The sequence below is a fragment of the Hemitrygon akajei genome, chromosome 30 (assembly GCF_048418815.1).
Source record: "Hemitrygon akajei chromosome 30, sHemAka1.3, whole genome shotgun sequence".
Lineage (NCBI taxonomy): Eukaryota > Metazoa > Chordata > Chondrichthyes > Myliobatiformes > Dasyatidae > Hemitrygon > Hemitrygon akajei.
Window position 1 is genome coordinate 25,064,772 of NC_133153.1, and position 15,461 is coordinate 25,080,232.

A 15,461-nucleotide genomic window follows, 5' to 3' on the forward strand; every position below is an offset into this window, starting at 1 on the left:
CTCATTTCATATAACCTCCAGCCTTTAAATCTTCAAAAAGCAGGAACCTGGACCAAGATAAGTTTGTCTTTATCCAACATTCTCTGAAGAATTGCTACCATTAACATTTTTGTATCGTTAAGTAATTGTGAAATTAGTGACAATTATGAAAATCTATCTGCTGTATTACCGATTCAGAATAGCCTTTTTTTCTAGATTTATGGAATGGTGGAGACAATCAGTTTCACTTGTTCCAGGACAGATTAAGTTTGTAAAGAAAACTCAACCATTTAATTGTTGCCTTTTTTTTACACAAGTTTGAAAATTAAACATATATTTACACTGAAGCAAATACTTCTTGTATTTACTGACAACTACGATTAGGAATCATTTACAAAGGATCCAAGATTCCATATGTAATACATTCAGCTGAGTGAATTTATCACACTTTCCCCACCCCATTCTCTGAAGTCACAATACAGTAAATGTCATTTTGTAATGCAAACACAATACTTTAAGAATCAGCTTGGAAAATCAGAATGAGGTGAGGTGTTTTCCATTTGAATGACCTTTGTAATTTTTACAGAAACCACTCTGGGCAGGAAAAGTCAGTGTTCGTTTTGAAATTTAAAAATACCAATCAAATTCTCTGATACAAGTCGATTTACATGGGGGAAAAACACCAATTCAAGCCATTTACATCCAAACAAACTTTTAGGAAACTCTTCCAATCCTTTATTAATTTACCACAGCTCCTGCAAAAGAGAAGACGTCAAGGTCGAATTTGAAAATGCATCGGGGAATTTTCACTGCAAGAGGGGACATAGAGCTCAGAGATTAATTTTAATTAGAAAAGAAAAGCAAAGTATACAGATCATTTGCTGTGAGTGCAGGCCTTGCATTTATGTGACAAACCTTACAGGGAGCAAGCAGTCAGGTGCACCAGAGATGATGGACTTTACAATTGGTGGGTATAATAACTCATTTTAAAGATGGATACTAGGATCTGAAAGCTTTACCACATGCAGTAGCCCTAGCAGTTTCTTTTCAGAAGCAGGGGAAACTAGATTGGCTGTGGTGAAGCTGTAAAACTGTGCTTTCAGCTAAGGGCAACACTGAAGGAGGGTCATTTGCCTTTTCTCTGCTAGACAGCATGGCATCTCCACAAGGAACGCACTCAAAATGCTAGAGGAACTCAGCAGGCCAGGCAGCATCTATGGAAAAGAGTAAACAGTGGATGTTTTGGGCCGAAACCCTTCATCAGGGCTGGGAAAAAAAAGATGAGCCATTTGAAGATCAGGTTCTCTGAAACTGACTTAGAATCTTTTTTCCTCCAGTCGACTGTCAACTCTTTTCAGATGTTGCCTGGCCTGCTGAGTCCCTCCAGCATTTTGTGCGTGTTGCTTGGATTTCCAGCTTCTGCAGTTTCTCTCTTATTTGTGATTTTCACAAGGAATGTGGGATCAACTCCCACCCCTACCTTGTCTGCTATTTCTTTCAGCCCAGTTTGTCCCCGTTTCCAGTTTGGAATCTGCTTGCCACTACAGAATAGCCAAGGAAAAAATAAAGCTTATTAAAGAATCTAATACAAACTATATTTGAGTGAACTTATAATGTTGGCCATCACTGAAGGTAAAAGATCGCTTCCCCTTTGCACTGGAGGATTTCACAGGCTATTATAAATCCTTTTGATAACATCTCCTTCTCCTTCCTCCAGTATTCCTTTCTGTACATAGTTGTCAACTTGCCGATCAATGATGTCACGTAGCTTCTGAAGGTCATACCCTGTAGTAAAGTATAGAGAACATACACACAATGTACATCTGTTCATTAATATAATTATCCAATCAGCCATTTGTGGCCACAACTCAATGCATAAAAGCACGCTGACGTGGTTAAGATGTTCAGCTGCTATTCAGACCAAGCATCAGAATGGGGAAGAAATGGGATCTAGGTGACTTTGACTCTGGAATGATTGTTGATGCCTGAACAGGGTGGTGTGAGTATCTCAGAAACCGCTGATCTTCTGGGATTTTCATGTACCAGAGTCTCAGACTGCTTCAAACTGACAGGACAATGACAGTCACTCAAATAATCACACACCACAACAGTGGTATGGAGAAGAGCACCTCTGAATGCATAACACATTGACCTCGAAGTGGATCAGCAGAAGATCACGAGCATACACTCAGTGGCCACTTTATTAGGTGCAGGACAGACCTAATACAGTGGCCACAGAGTATCTTATAAATACTGAGCTCACTCAATGCCTGAGATGAAGGAAGAGCGGTGCTGAGGAAACGAAGTTAGGACCCATGTTTACTGAGCAGTAACACCTACATCTAACCACTGAGAGGGTAAAGTCGACCATATTCATAGCAGTTGCGTTTAAGCACTGCCAATTAGTAAATGCTTGTTTTAATAGCTGTACTGTTGATATTTTGGCAGGGATATAAACAGAATGAAATGTCTGAACTGATTGTTTAAAACATTGGTTTAGGAGCCTCCTGCAGTCAGAAAATAACAATATAACATTTTTAAGGGAAGCAATACAAAGAAGACATTGGGAATATGGTTACAAATTTCTTAGAGGGGAGGAAGAGAGTGTATTTCTTTGGATTTCTCTTGTTGTATGGCTTGATTCATTAATGAGTATGAAGTTTAATGGAGGCAATACAACAGTAGTGCCCAGAGGTAAGCATGGTGCTTTGATGGTTCAGAGTTCATTAAGAATTGCCAATTAACTAATGAGGTGCAGCATGCAATGTATAAAAGGGGTTGTGATTCAGTATATCCATAACTTAAACTAAATAACAGAGTTCTTCTCATGAAGGGATCTTCAAAAGTAATTTGATTTGCAATGTTGCCCTTAACCACATCATCTCATTGCCAAATGTAAAATTTTGCAGGCGTGGAAATATGAAATCAACCATAAAATACTGAAAATACTTAGATAGCTCCTTTGAGAGAAATGTTAATGTTTGATGAATAGACTTAAAATATTACTGCACTTCTACTTTAGGCAACTTACTCTATATGGTATAATTAAACATTTCATTGTTCTGCAATTTGTTTTTAAACAGAAGTTTAAAGTTTATTCCTTCCTCTGCTGAATGCAAATGTTGATCCAAATACTTTTAAATTTACCTTCCCCATTCTCCTGCTTGTGTTTCTTCAGCCACTCAATGTTCTTTCTGATCGCTGAAAGGTAAGACTCTGTTTTGTCAAAACCTGTTGATCAAAAGGGAAGCTTCATGAGCATTTGCCATTACTGGTGTTTAAACGGACAGGAACCTGCATTAAATGTTTGTACTCGTAAATCATTTGACTCAAGTCAGATGAAACAAATATTACATCATCACGCGCAAATAATGTCAGTGACGGAGTGGCCACTCGGCTCTCAGTGGCCACTTTATTAGGTACACCTCGTTAATGCAAATATCTAATCAGCCAATCATGCGGCAGCAACTCAATGCATACAGAGGGGTTACAGCGCCTGCTGGGTTCCACTCCTTATTAGGTACATTCCTGTACCTCATAAAATATCCATTGAGTGTACCTCTGCTTCTAATCCACCACCAATCTGCTCTGCTTAGGTTACTGCCCCGAGCGACGAGGCTGGAGTAGTAAAATAGAAGTGGGTATAGCAACATTCATTTCAGTGTTTTCAACATTACTGCACAGCTTTCTTTGATACAGCTTTTCAGAAATACTCTCAAACATTGGGAGCAGCTTGCAAACACATCACCATGGCACTTCCAGAGGGAATAATTGAAATGATAATGTGTTACCTGAAACTATAAATAATTAACAGTTTTAGGAGATGTTGCCGATAAACTGGGTAGCGAACAGAAAATTGCAAACACCAGTTCAGCCCTAGTCTGGCGTCATCCCCCCGGCGGTATGCATTATAAATGGCCACTTATGTTGGTACAGGCACTAACCTGAGTAGTTCATCTGCTGGCTCCCTGCCCTTCGTGCATTTCTAATGATAAAGGAACAGACCCTGTGCGTCAAATCTATGTTAGATTCAAAACAAATCCAACCTATGTAAACAAAGTCTTCCTTCTGTACGTGTTTGTTTTGTAAAATATTTTATTCTGTGAGCTATGTACCTCAGACCCTGCAGAGGTACACAGAATTCTTTATTGTACATTTCATTATTCAACAGTGCTATCCCTTTGCTCCTGATGGTGCTTTGATTAGGATCTTCGTTTATGAATAAACATTTGATTATTAAATATGATCTGATGCTCCAGAAGGTTCATAAGCTAATGAAAGGCTTATCATATGAGAAGCATTTGATTACTCTGAGCCTGCACTCATTGGAATTCAGAAGGATGAGATGTTATTGATGCCTATTGAATTTTGAAAGGCCTCAGTAGAGTGGATGTGGAGAGGATGCTTCTGATGGTGAGGGAGTCTAAGACCAGAGGACTCAGCCTCAAAATTGAGGGGTGTCCTTTTAGGACGGCAATGAGGAGGAATTTCTTTAGCCAAAGAGTGGTGAATCTGTGGAATTTGTTGCCACAGGTGGCTGTGGAGGCCAGGTTATTGGGTACATTTAAGGCAGAAGTTGATAGATTCTTTAATAGTTTAGCATGAAGAGACATGGGGAGAAGGCAGGATTGGGGCTGAGAGAGAAAATGGATCAGCCATGTTGAAATGGCGGAGCAGACTCGATGGGCCAAATGGCCTAACTCTGATCCTATATCTTATGGTCAATGCAAGAAAAACAATCAGTTCTATTGATATTATGCAGTTTTTACATTTTAATAATTTCAATTACTTTTATATGGGTTTATGTTTGATCCCAATACAACTTTAGTCAGTTTCTAGATGATAGACAACTCCAGTCATCATTATTCGAATAGTACAAGGTTACCAGATTTTATTTGTTTGTTTAAGTCAATGGTAACACAGTTACCACATTTCTGAAGGTTGGGGATTCAAGATCCATTTTAGAACCTGTACATTAGCAGATTTAAGACAATGCAGATTGAAAGCAGAAATTAGATATTTTAGTATTTTTAAGATGCTTTTAGATTAGGCAATCAGTTGATGCCCATTTACCGATCCAGGTAGATGAAAAAAACCATACAGAAGTATTTGAATAAGTGCAAGAGTGTCATATATACTTTGATCTATATGACTGATATAATTTAACAGATAATCTTGCTCGCTGTTCACAGGACCCTGTGATCAAAACGACTGGTGCATTTGCTTCCATGACAAACATATGAAAAATGATGTAATGCCTTATTATACCTTGGATGCACTAGGTGCTATTCAAATGCAGGTTTGTTGGAGTCATAGAATTATGCCATCTAGCCCAAATCGTCCATGCCAACCCAGTTATTATTGGCAGTCTTGATAGAATAGAATTGAGGGATAAATAATCTTATTTATCAAAAATTGTATTTTTTTTCTTTCAACTGCTGTTTGATATACTAGGTATTTCCCATATTTTCTGTTTTGATGTGAGAGTAAATATGTACAAATATCAATGTTTTAATAGATTTCAGGTACATAATGAAACAGTTCGTGAACGATGTAGCAACGCAACTCTACCTTTTAATAATGCGAGAATTTACAATTGTCAATTCCAACTTCTTGCATTAGTGGCAGTGGTGTCTCTGATGAGAATTTAAAATCTGTGCATATTTTCTTAAACAGCCGTTGTGACCTTCTAGCTGCCGCAGTAGAACTGCTTCTGTCCTAAAAGCAGATGGTAAGCACCTCAGGGTGTTGGATGGAGTGCATCTAACAGGGATTGCTTCGGTCAGCCAGAAGCAGCATGCCAAGCAAGACCCAAAAAAAAAGACACTTTGTTCTCCAGTTCGTGTAATAATGACCACTACAAAAAATCCAGTCTCATACAATTGTCCAGAGAAAGTTCACTCCTATTTATAGTGATGAATGCTCAGGGAATTATTATTGCTCAAGAAATGTTGCTTTTAGAAGTGAATGTCCTCATTACAGAATGTGTGCAATGGGCATCTGTATTTACTGCATGTGCTGGAAAACAAATATAAGGACTGTCTTGAATAATGAATTATTACAGAATTGCATCGATTAAAGGTCAAATGAGCTTCTAGAGAACAAGTTTGTGACAGATTATAATGACATTAAATGGAAAAAGTGCTAGAAATACATTTTAGTTATAAACATTTAGAAGGGCCTGTTTCTATGCCGTGTGTCTATGACAATACTTACAAAACGACTAAGTTGGCTTTGGGCGGAGAGACTCCCTTACAGTAATTCACATGCCGACTGGCCTGTGTGCTAAAAGCAATTTTTGATTTTATTTCAGCCTTCTGATATACATAATGAATGCAGAGGTTAAAAAGCATTGAACAGTCATCTTTTTTTTCATCTATGCCTCACAATTAAATCACAACAGTTATATCGATTCTCTGCTCATTCCAATCAAATGAACTGCCTTCTGTGAGTCAAAAACAATGGCACATTGGAGACTGTATGTGCCGGAAAATAGAGGAAGTCAGCAGGTCAGTCAGCATTTGTAAAGGCAAATGAACAATTGATGTTTCGGGTCAAGACCTTTCATGTGGGCTCAAAGTAGGTATGATAATTTCTTTTAGCTTATGCCATCAACTCTTTCAAGTTCTCAATCACATGGGTCTGTTCAAACTCCGTAGTGGAGTTACTAATGGCTTCATTCACAAACTTCACAAAGAATTAAGATGCACTTGTATAGTAGTTACTTAATCTGGATCTTCTGTTTAGTAAGTAATTACTATACAAGTGCATCTTAATTCTTGGGGTGACTCTTGCACGCTGCCCCCAGCACATCCATAGGTGGTATTGGTTGATAATCCAATTGACACATTTTCACTGCATGTTTCAATGTATAAATAAATAAATCTGAATCTGAACTCTTGGAGATTCTGCCATCCGACACCATTGAGCAAACCAACCACACGATGTTTTTTAAGGATATCATCACAACCATGCTGAAGCTGTGACCCAACACACCAGTTCCTTCGCCAGCTGATTTACAACCTGCCCCATTGCGAACTGTATCATTCATTTAACCATTTGGTCTCAAGCAATTAACCATTCCTCCAGAATATTTACCCTTCCTCGCTTACTTCCTGTTTAAGAGAATTCTGTTACATAAGGAGTGGAATCAACATTAATGGAGAAAAAGTAGTTTCCAAATTTTATCACTATAATTTACAATCCAGTGAAGTTACTCCAGCTCTTTTTTTAATATCCATTGCTGAAACTGGCTTTACACTTGCCTGTAGGCATCTGTTAGTCTCATGAGAACATGGAGACCGGTGTCGTCAGTGTAATGTGTTGGCGCGTCGCCAAGTGGATAAGGCATCGGTCTAGTGATTTGAAAGTCACTGATTCAAGCCTCAGCTGAGGCAGCGTGTTGTGTCCTTGAGCGAGGCATTTAACAACACATTGCTCTGCGACGACACCGGTGCCAAGCTGCCTGGGTCCTAGTGCCCTTCCCTTGGACAACATCGGTGGCATGGAGAGGGGAAGGCCTGCAGCTTGGGCAACTGCCGGTCTCCCATACAACCCTGCCCAGGCCTGCACCCTGGAAACCTTCCAAGGCGCAAATCCATGGTCTCACGAGGCTAACGGATGCCTATATAACTTGACTGTAATACACTGAAAACTGTTTATGCAGTTGAATTTTTTGATGAGTCACAGACTGATAGGACTCATGGGACTCTTTCTCTTTATCATGTTTTCAGATTCAGATGTACAGAGCTAAATGAGAATCAGAATAGGGAATGTGGCAAACAATCCCCTATTCTGATTCCCAATTCACTATTGTTATTTCTAAAAATGCTACAGGATAGGCAATAGTAAATTTCACTTGTATTTGTTGTTAGGGTGTATTCTCAAGTTAGATATATAGCAAATGTTAACTACAACCAATCTTTAGACCTGAACATGGATTGTAGATTAAATTTAAAATACAATCCTGGACAATAGTTTCCTGAAACTCTAGACTGGAGTTGACTGCAGACCAGACAATGCTGATTAACGTTAATTTTGGGTGTTTGGAGTGTGGGTGCAAAGAAGGAGGTGTGTGAAAACTATAAGGACACAGTGTACAGCAGATACATTGTAGCTGTAGAATTGTCCTGCTGCCTTCTTTGATCTTTAACATAGAAAATATCATGTAATATTGAGTCAAACAGGCCTCTTCCTCAGAGAGTGTCTCATTTTGTTGAATAAAACACTTGTGTGTCCACTGGCTTCAGTATCTATCGGCTTCAGTGTCTATGTGGTGACCTTGTTCACGTTACAAACAAGATTTGTAAGTTACTACTCTTAAAAACCTTTGCATTCTCAGTGAGAATAAAGCTGTTTACTATTCGCAACTGAATTTTACTTTCCACCTGGACGTCATAATCAGAACGTGATCACTCATTCCAAGCACTACAGTAAGATGGTGATGGTGGTGGTGGTGCCTGTCCATTATATCACAGAGTACTTATATCATCACCTAGAACTCTGTTCAGGAAAACAAATAAAACACTATGCCTGTGCAACACACACAAAACGCTGAAGGAACTCAGCGGGCCAGGCGGCATCTATGGAAAAGAGTAAACAGTTGACATTTTGGGCTGAGACCCTTTATCAGGACCTGATGAAGTATCTCGGCCTGAAACTGACTGTTTACTCTTTTCCATAGATGCTGCCTGGCCTGCTGAGTTCCTCCAGCATTTTGTGTGTGTCGCTTAGATTTCCCACATCTGCAGACTTCCTCGACACTATGACTGTGCTCTGCTTTGCTTCTGCTTTTGTCCTGAGTAGCACTTACTCTGCTTCGGAACTAGCTTAACTTCTGATTTCCCAGGGAAGGCAATAGTGTTCTGGTTAAGTGCAACACTCAAGGCGTTGCTTCGAAGGTGCAATACGATTCAGAATCAGATTCAGGTTTATTTATCACACTTACATCGAGACATGCAGTGAAATGTGTCGTTTGCGTTAACAGCCAACACGTGCGAGGTTGCGCTGGGGGCAGCCCACAAGTGTCGTTACACATTCTGGAGCCAACGTTAGCACGCCCACAGCGTTCAGCAGAACAACACAAGTTGCAGCAAGAACAAAAATGCAACGGAACAAGCCCTTTCCCAGCACACCCACACATACACAAACACAGACAGGCCTCCAACCCCAGTGCAAGCCACCTCCCTACCATTGGCACCAGACTCTCAGACTCTTAGGCGTCTAACGTCCAGCCCCCGGCCTGGACTCTCAGACATTAGGCCTCTGACTAACCCAGGACTTGCCGATCAAGAGCGTTAAGCATTAGTTTATTTTTAATTTCAAAGTCACTTGCAGCCATCTCCCACACAAAGCTATCTCTGAAGTCTAGTATCGCCTGTGCATTAAAAGATCTATCCTTTATTTGAGCTTATGGTTTGAAGATTGAATGCAATAGATCAGAACCAGTACTGCAGAGAATTACTGACATTGACTTGTAGCTCAGAATTATTGAGAGATTTTGATAGAGGGTTATTCAAAAAACAGATAATCTGATGAGAAAGGAGTCCTTTCTCATGAAGTTATCTCTGCATTGTCGTATGCTATCTAGTAGTACAGGTGAGATCCCTGAAAAATCATTCTGTTTATTATTCTGTCAGCCTTGGTATTTTCATATTCCATCTGTTGTTTAGCATGGAGAATTCCGTTCATTTTCTCAAATGAAGGAGATAAAGGTGAAGAGTTGATAATCTCACAGTAGTAAACTTAAATGCGATTTTATGTTATACCAGGGTGACGTGAAAGGATCTTGATCATGATACGTCTTATAGTCAGACTTGTGTGTGTAGTACATCAGTGACTTAACAAGATGACAAAATGTATTCAAGCCTATTGTAATAATGTGCTTGCAATCTCCTATGTAACCATTCTCCATCTGCCTCTTCAATAGACATGACAAGAGAAACCAATCATTTGGGCAGGTTCAGTCACCATGTATAGTATCACCGGCCTTGTTGGAATGAGTAACCGTGAACTGTGTACCTTTCGAGTTTTCTGGTTTATCCGTTTCCTCTTTTGTGGAGTCTTCAGAATTTGCATTCTCTTTGTCCTGCTTTACAAAGTAGCTCTTTGTGCTGTCCAAGTCATCCGTGACATCTGTGGTAAGCAAAGAAATAATTAAAGAATGTTTGGACGGTAAGCAATCCTTGAAGAAATACTTTTAACTATTGTACAAAAATAGGTTTAAATCTAGATCCCAGATTTACCTGCTGCTGCCTTGTTTGTGGCGTAAGGTTTGACTTTACCAAGCTTGCTCTTCGTCTGCAAGGCAATCATGGCATCCAAATTCTCTGCAGAAAAGGGAGAATGAGTTTGGCCATAAATGCCAAATCATCCATATCTTATTCAAAACAATATAACCGTGTACAAACTCATTCAATTTGGGATGAATGGTCTGGTTTGAATGTTAGACAAAGATGAGACCTTGTACAATATTTTTGGTTTCTTTTTCTTCTACCCTTGTCTAAAAATAGATCCTTTTACGTAATCCCAGTGAAACATGAAAAATTGATTCTGGATCGCATTCAAGTTTTGTAGTTGCTTTGTTACCGACTCATAATCTGCATCTTTGCATTTAGAGTTGCATGATGTTAATGCCATCTTGATGCCTTTCCCAGATCTTCAGGAATAAATGGCCCAGCTTTACAGTAACAGCACCATAAGCTTCTAGATTGATTGACCAGGCTGTTGCAAATAGAGATTCCAGACTCCTGATTACCGGTAATACTCGAGGGTCTAAGATAAAGACTTTGTTCAGCTCCAGTTATCCTGACAATGTAGCACACACATTCTTTCAGACAATGAATTACATTGGGGTCCTTTTCCCCTACAAACGTTCACTTGCATAAGACCAAAAGGCATAGGATTAGGCTATTTGAATCTCTCTGCCATTCCATCATGGCTGATTTATTATCGGTCTCAACCCCATTCTCCTGCCTTCTCTGTTTTTGATGTCCTTACTAATCAAGAACCTATCAACCTCTGCTTTGGATGTTTCCTTTAGTGGGGGAGTCTAGGATCATAGGGCACAGTCTCAGAACAGAGGGACATCTCATTAGAACAGAGATGAGGAGGAATTTCAATAGCCAGAGGGTGGTGAATCTGTGGAATTCATTGCCACAGATAGCTGTGGAGGCCAAGCCTTTGAGTATATTTAAAGAAGAAGTTGATAGATTCTTGATAAGTAAGGCATCAAAGATTGTGGGGAGAAGGCAGGAGAATGGGGTTGAAAGGAGTAATAAATCAGCCTTGATGGAATGACGGAGCAGATTCAATGGGCCATATAGCCTAATTCTGCTCCTATGCCTTATGGACGATGGTCTTAAATATATCCAATGACTTGGCCTCCACTGCCAATGTATTTCATAAATACACCACCCTCTAGCTGAAAAGGTTTCTCCACATCTCTATTCTAAAGGGTCATCTTTGCACTCTAAGGCTATGCCCTCCGGTCCTAGACTCCCTCACTATTTGAAACATTCTCTCCACATACACTCCATCTAGACCTTTCAATATTTGATAGATTTCAATGAGATTTCCCTTCATTCTTCTAAGCTCCAGCTAGTACAGGCCCAGAGCCATCAAAAGCTCCTCATATGTCGACCTTTTCATTCCAAGGGTTACTCTTGTGAAACTCTTCTGAACCCTCTCCAATGCCAGTTCCTAAGGAGGAACAACTCCTACACCATCTATCTCAAATAACAGTCCAGCCCCCTGCTCTAACATATTATCTGTCATCATGTTGAGGTTTCTAGTACCCTGCTCTAAGTTAAAAGAAATATCCCTTTTACTTTATTTAGCAAGGGTACAAAAGTTAAATTTTAACTCATGTTTTACAAATTTGTGAGAGCTGAAGGCTAATTGACCACGATGAGGGATAGTATTTCAAAGTCATTTTCAAACCTCACATTTCAGTTTCAGGTTAACCTTATGAGTAAACTAACAACTTTGGAAATTGCTGGTGTAAATGTCACTGCCACAAAATAAATAAAAGTAATTGTTTAAAGAGAGGACATTGAAACCTCAGATAGCAGGTGAGTCACTGTAGTTATTCAGTACCAGCTGAATCTTAAATAGAAGGTTTGTATGAAGATAAATAAAGGACCAGTACCTTGGCAACTAATGCTTTTTATTTGCTGATTCCTGGTAAGACCATGCTGTGCACATTGGTTCCCATAGCAACCAGCATCCCATGGTATAAGCGTTTGTTTGACCATTTAGCAATTGCAGTGCAAGTTGCTGACCTTGCTCAACCAATTCTGATAACACGTATTTGGACTGTGTTGATAGTCAGAGCCGATGTTATTTATGTTTGCTGATTACAAAGAGGGTTTCTAAAGAGTATTGTTCCCAGCCATTTCCTTCCATTTTGCCAAAACCTGCATTCTGTTCATAAGACATAGGAGCAGAATCAGGTCATTTGACCTATGGAGTCTACTCTGACCTCAGTCAAGGTTGTGGTGCTTCAAGATTTAAATTTAAACCTTCCTTGATTACTATTGATCTCCAAAAACCCTTACTGAAAATATGTTACTGTGTATAAGACAACAATAACTTGTCATTCAGACAATGAGTTCATAAATGTGTAATGTTAGCTTGACATCTTAGAATACAAGTTTATTCCAACATAAGCAAAATATTAGGAATCTCACAGCTAGTAGATTCAACTAACTTGTATTCATTGGGTTATGCAATCATGTTACAGGAATCAATTAAATCTGTGCGAAGATGTATATGGTTAATATTTGCAGATAGTATTATCATTATTGATGTCGGTGTTCAAAATAAGTTCAGGAATAAGATAAAAGACTTGTATCTGGCTGTAGGAACTCTACAAAGAAAGAAGATTGGCTTTTGGGTAGTTCAGTGTTTGGCATAAGTTACAGTGTAACATTCAAACTTAAGTCAAACAGGGCGGCATGGTAGTGTAGTGGTTAGGACAATGTTTGATAGTATCAGCGACCCGCTTTCAGTTCCCACCACTGTCTGTAAGGAGTTTGTACATTCTCCCCATGTCCGTTTGGGTTTTCTCTGCGTGCTCCAGTTTTCTCCACAGTCCAAAGACGTAATAGATAGTTAGTTAAATGGTCATTGTAAATTGTCCCGTGATCGGGCTAGGAATAAAATTGGGGAATTGCTGGGTGGTGTGGCTGGGAAGGCCAGAAGGGTCAGTTCCGTGCTGTATCCCAATAAGTAAATAAATAAAAATGGACATAGTTACTATTCAAGAAGCTGATGTTTGATGGGCCAAATGGCTTCTACATTCCCGCTCAACTTGTTATTTTGCTTTACCTTTTAGATTTAGGTTGCGATTTTAGAGTCACAGGCCTTTCCGGCCGAATGAGCCTGTGCCACCCAATTACACCACAGTATAGGAGCAATTAACCTGCTAACCCATACGCCTTTGGAATGGGGGAGGAAACCTGAGCATTCAGAGGAAATCCACACAGTCATTGGAGAATGACGGGAGTAGGAATCGAACCTGGGTTGCTGGTGCTGTAATAGTGTTAAGCTACCTGCTGTGTGACTGTGCTGCCCAAACAGGCACTTGAAGGCGCTGGTTGAATCATATCAAGTTTCTGGGGATGTGGGGCTACAAAACAAGCCTGTTTCAAATTTTTACTAAGTAGTGAATTTCAGAGTGAAATTGCTAAGGTGATTGGTGTTGAGAGTATTGAATTGCTGAGTGTGTGGGTGTCTGGTATGGTGCCTGAGGCACACGGTTAGTCATTGCGAACTTGTCCGTTGGCTGGGTTGGAAATGCATTCTTGATTCTCGGTGCAGGAAATCAAAAGTATTCCATTCTCTGTCACCCTGATGTACCTAAACAATGTTTTAAAATGCATTGGCCCATTATCAGGCTCGAATGCACATGGAAGATATTTAAGGTAAGATTTACATTTAGATATGATTCAGAATCATGTTTAGTATCACCGGTAAATGTTCATGAAATGTATTGTTTTGCAGCAGCAGTACAGTGCAATACATAAACTATAAATTACAATAATAAACACAAAATAAAATAAGAAGTGCATCTAAATAAATAGTAATAAGTTCTTATTTAATGCTTTGTCAACCATCTCTGCAGTTCACCTACTTAGAATTGAATATAAATTGCAGTATTGATACTGCCACTTCGGTTTATGCAGATAGCCATCACACAAGCATTTGTCCTCCCTGCTCCACGATCATTTTTCTCTTTTTCCCTATATCTATCTATCTAATTTATCGCTGTGGCGACACATTGTCTACCCCTGTTGACAAGCTCTAGATGAATATTTCACATGTTCACAACCTTTAATGGAAATAAAGTCTCTTCTGCTCCATTTTTTCATTATATTGTACACCTAATATATTATCATTCTAGATCCCTGACGGTCTGTTTCCATCTGTGTGGCATTGTATCAGATCTGAAGCCTCTCTGGGCATTAATTAGAGATGGGCAATATCTGCTGAACTAGCTAACAATGCCCTTATCCTGCAAGCGTGTGGCGTAGAGTGATGTCCAAAACCTGTATCTATTTACAACCTGAAGGAAAAATTGCTTTTAAATGCCTTTCTCTGTTTCCTACCTGCAATCTACTGGTAATTACATGCGCTGCACATCTCATTACATGGGACTTAATCTTCTCCATCGGTCCCCTGTGTGGTATCTCATCAATGGCACTCTTGTGTATCCAAGGGCATCACTTCTCCTTCTCAAAAGCAGCACTTAAAATCTTTGAAGTACAATGCATGACCTTGTTTTGTCAATTGTGAGTGTTATTTTGTGCTCAGATGCTAGACAAAGTATTTTATACTTTGGAGTAAAGTCTTTCCTGCATGATGGTCTCTCTAAAAATGCAGCCTTGCCGCATAATCCATTACTTTGTCAGGTCAGATTTTGAGCTCAAATTCCTAAAATTAGCCTAAATGGCAGTACTACCAACTGGGTAAAACTGATCATTGGTGTCTAAGATTCAGGATAGTTTATTGCCGTTCTTCACTAAATGGGTGTGGTGAACTACATATACCTGTCTGGACATGCCCCTCTGCTGACTGCTCCTGTGGCTCCTCCCACAGACCCCTGTATAAAGGTGATTGGAGGCACTGCTCCTCCCTCAGTCTCCAGGATGTTGTGTGGTCGTTTCTTGCAGCTAATAAAAGCCTATCGTTCTCCTCCCGTCTCCGAGAGTTATTGATGGTGCATCAACGGGTGTACAGGAGAACAAAATGATTTTACTCCAGATCTGATACAGTATTAAAAAATACAATACTGTAAGCATAAAGAACACAATATAACAAAAATCATCATCGCTATCCTATGTCAGGGGATAGCTATGATGGTGAAATCTTCCTACTTACGTATAGGATGTTCATGTTTTGTTACTTGTTATCTTTTAAACTTTTTATATAATGTTTGTTTCATCTCTTTTCAATAATTAGCTTAGAAGTTGCAAACAATT

At 39.5% G+C, this 15,461-nt stretch overlaps 1 protein-coding gene across 1 annotated transcript in view; it reads right to left on the reverse strand.

Annotated features, from left to right (window-relative positions):
- Positions 1–242: 242 nt before the first annotated feature.
- Positions 243–15,461, reverse strand: part of scg3 (secretogranin III) — a 33,017-nt gene continuing 17,798 nt past the window's right edge. Inside the window, exons 9-12 of the mRNA XM_073033149.1 lie at positions 10,224–10,307; positions 10,000–10,113; positions 3,127–3,210; positions 243–1,764 (exon numbers count right to left, since the gene is read on the reverse strand). Of these exons, the coding sequence (XP_072889250.1) occupies positions 1,646–1,764; positions 3,127–3,210; positions 10,000–10,113; positions 10,224–10,307 (401 nt within the window). The 3' untranslated portion in view covers positions 243–1,645. The remainder of the gene's footprint in view (positions 1,765–3,126; positions 3,211–9,999; positions 10,114–10,223; positions 10,308–15,461) is intronic.